The sequence below is a fragment of the Lactuca serriola genome, chromosome 4 (assembly GCF_051521515.1).
Source record: "Lactuca serriola cultivar US96UC23 chromosome 4, Lser_US96UC23_V15, whole genome shotgun sequence".
Lineage (NCBI taxonomy): Eukaryota > Viridiplantae > Streptophyta > Magnoliopsida > Asterales > Asteraceae > Lactuca > Lactuca serriola.
The window spans coordinates 16,139,512-16,143,511 of NC_136411.1; the positions used below are offsets into that span (position 1 = coordinate 16,139,512).

Sequence of the window (4,000 nt, forward strand, 5' to 3'; positions counted from 1 at the left end):
ATAAAATAGGTTTTATATGGCCTTCATTACTTGTTTGATACATATCATATTCATTTCACAAATTTTTAAGTAAAAACATTTTTCGATCAATTTTTTTTACTCTTCAAAACGTATTTTCAAAATAATGTTTAATGGATTAAGTAGTTATAATCAAATAAGAAATTCAGTAGTTATGTGACTTGTTATTAAAGTCGATTGTTATTAAACTCGTAATAAAGACATTGGGAAATTTGATTTTAAAGTATATCCTTCTTTAATATAGCTTATCTTCAATTTGCACTAAAGTTTATCTACCAAACATATTAATGGTGTCTAAAATGTCTACTTTCTTTAATCATAGCAAAATACAATGTATCATTTGTATCATTGCATAATAAATTTTGTATAAAGCAAACTTTACAATATATATATATATATATATATATATATATATATATATATATATATATATATATATATATATATATATATTACTTCTGTTAGAAATAAATAAAATAATTTTCTATAATTTTTCTATAATAATGCTAATGTACAATTAAGAGATTAGCTGAAATTTTTTTAGAAAAAATGATTTTTTTTCTCATAGGGGTATAAAATACTATGCATTTACATATGTTTTGCATATTCACATATACACACATATAGATCATTTATAACAAAAGAAAAAAATATCAAACGTACATATAGGTTGCATATAAAAGATTTCTTTTTTATATGCATATCCTATTCTAATAAAAGAATAGTTTTAATCTCCTTTTGACATGTGTCATCATATTAGGACTTCTAATTAATACACATTTTATTCTTTTTTTGCTATGTGTCACCCTATTAAACCTCTTAATTAATGCATTAATGCATGTCATTTGTCAACCTATTAATTATCTATTTCAAATTTTAAAATTTTCACGTTAATTACAATAAATTAATAACAATGCAATAAAAATTAAAATAAAATTAATACAAATTATAAGGTGATATAATTTCACATATTTATTTAAATTAACGATTATAATTGATTAATAATTTTGTGTTCTAACTATTAAAGTTTAATTAATTTTGTAGCCGTGGTTTCACGGGTTATAAACTAGTACCATATGTAGAAATGCACATATGTTTGTTGTGTAGAAAAAAAAGTGTTCAAGGTCTCTCTCTCTCTCTCTCTCTCTATATATATATATATATATATATATATATATATATATATATATATATATATATATATATGAACAAATTTTGAAGCAATGTCCAACACGAACAAGCAAGGTTATAGGACAAGATAATGCTTAGAAGGCATATTCTGGTTTGTGTATATATAGATGAATAAACATCTTATCTTGTATATCTAAATCTTTGTTTCAACTACAACTAAATCTACAGAAAGATGAAATTGAATGGGAGTGCATTTTTTATCTTATTTCTGGTCATACAATCTTTTGCAATTCTAACCGTTGCTAAAGACTTTGATTTCTTTTACTTCGTTCAACAGGTTTGTTCTTCTTAATATTTCCATGCACATGCTTAATGGCATCACTAAATGTAACTTTTGTGACTTGTGTGACAGTTTTTATTTAATTGCTAAACATTTGAGAGGTTATTCGTGACATATTTCTCGTTGTATTTTGCCAAGTGATTTCCATCACTACATATTTATTTGCAAACTCTTGTCATCGATATTCAATAAACTGGCAGAATATTACTAATTTGCCAAAATATGATTTACTTTACTTAATATGACAAATCTTTTGGCGACAAACACATTTCTATGAATTATTAATTAAATGGTTAACATATACATGAAAATTTTATACTATTGTTTAAATGATAACCAATTAAATTTTGTAGTGGCCAGCTTCGTACTGTGACTCAAGGCGTGGTTGTTGCTATCCAAAAACCGGGAAGCCAGCAGAAGATTTCAGCATCCACGGGCTTTGGCCTAATTACAAAGATGGCTCATATCCTTCTAACTGTGACTCCTCCAACCCTTTCGATGACTCTAAGGTATTAAAAATTCCAAACTCATAACTTTTTTTTAAAATTCATAAATCTGTCACTAAATATAACAAATATGACACATAAAATGTGTATGCGTATATTTAGGTTGCAAATCTTGAAAGTGTGTTACAAAAGCAATGGCCTACACTTGCGTGCCCGAGTGGCGACGGTTTGAAATTTTGGCGTCACGAATGGGAAAAACACGGCACTTGTGCTGAATCGGTTTTTGACGAGCGTGGTTACTTTGAAGCCGCCCTTTCTCTCAAGAAAAAAGCAAACCTCCTCCATGCTCTCGAGAACGCAGGTACAACTTCTTATGCATAATGTACATCCCTTCTTGCACGAAGGACAACTACTTACACAAAGTAAAATCAAGCGTCTTACAAAAACAAACAATAGGAACCTTTCGAATTAAAAAAATAAGTTAGGAACTAAACATAAAAATTACCCTAAACTATAGGGATCATTCTTGTAATTTACTCTAGAAACTATTCACCCATAGTAGAATACAACAATAGAGGAAGTGAGATGGATATGGTATTTATTATTTAAATAGTTTATAAAATAAAATAATTTTTTATAGTAAAAATTCAAAAGTTATTTGTTAATTATTTTAAATAAATCATTAATTAAGAAATATTTCAAAATTTTAAAGTTATTATAACTTTAAACATAACATATAATTAAAAAAAGTAAATTTAAATTTTAAAGTGTTGGCTAATATATCTTTTTGACATGTGTCATAATATTAATGAGAAGTTGTATTAAATTGACAAATGTCAAATAAAAATTAAAACTAATTTTTTATTAAAATAGACATGCATTTCTACACATCCACCACTAGAGTAAAAGATTAGAGTAGAGATGCATTTCTAGACATTGGCACTAGAGTAAAAGATGCAAGGATTATGTACAACAATCTATGCATAAAATACAAGTGTTTAATTCATTTTGATTGTAGGGATTAAACCCACCGATGGGAAATTTCATACAATGGGACAAATGAAAGATGCAATTACAAAGAGTGTGGGTTATGCCCCATTTATAGAGTGCAATGTTGACTCGTCAGGGTACCACCAATTATACCAAGTGTACCAGTGTGTCGATGCATCGGCTTCTAATTTCATCGAATGCCCAGTTTTTCCTCATGGGAGACCTTGTGGAAATAAAGTTGAATTCCCTTCGTTTTCGTCTGCTTCAAGTCATGATGAGCTCTGAAATTCTTCAAATTTCATTGATTCTTATATTGGATTTTATTGATTTCGTAATAAATGAGATAACTGATTCTTGTATATTTCTGTTGCAATTATTTCAAAGGCACGTGAGTGTAAATGTGTAATTGTGTATCCAACATCAACCAAGTAGTAATCCAAATTACATTATTATATATCTTGTGAACACTCACCTAACACGTTTATAACAATAACAATAACAATATATTAGCGTTCTTTATATCTTGCTTCATCTTCAAGTGTCACCAAGCATTTTCTGTCTGTTTTTAATTATTTCACGTACGTTATAACTAACAAAGTAACAATATATTAAACAATAATAAAAGAAGCCCATAAAAGTTACTGAGACAGCATGCCCATAAAGTGAAGCCTGAAAAAGCCCACGATATCCAATTAGTTTTGTCTTTTTCATTTTTTTTTCATAGTTTATTTGTAATTTTATATACAACCAACAAGCTGAAAATTCAATTAATTCATGGAAAGATAGATCAATTTAAATTACTAGCCGTTTACCCATGTAAGCGACGGTGCGAATAACATCTTTTAGAAATTAGTTTCTAGAGACGATTAGTTTTTTTTAGAGTTGGGAAATATATCAACGGATTTTGTTTACCATTGTGATTTATATATCTTTTTTTGCATATATACTCATTTGTATTTTGATCAATGATTAGTTTGTTTTAGGAAACATGTCATATTAAAATAAAAAAACAATATATTGACAAATATCACTAAACATTAGTTTTCATTCAATGATTCATTTTTTTCGACGAAGA

At 27.5% G+C, this 4,000-nt stretch overlaps 1 protein-coding gene across 1 annotated transcript; it reads left to right on the forward strand.

The window, feature by feature from the left end:
• The first annotated feature begins 1,326 nt into the window (after positions 1-1,326).
• LOC145101086 (ribonuclease 3-like) lies at positions 1,327-3,379 on the forward strand. The gene is made up of 4 exons (XM_079038251.1): positions 1,327-1,486; positions 1,843-1,998; positions 2,098-2,296; positions 2,954-3,379. The coding sequence occupies exons 1-4, from the start codon at positions 1,382-1,384 to the stop codon at positions 3,208-3,210; spliced, it is 717 nt and encodes a 238-aa protein (XP_078894377.1). The 5' UTR covers positions 1,327-1,381; the 3' UTR covers positions 3,211-3,379.
• The last annotated feature ends 621 nt before the right edge of the window (positions 3,380-4,000 follow it).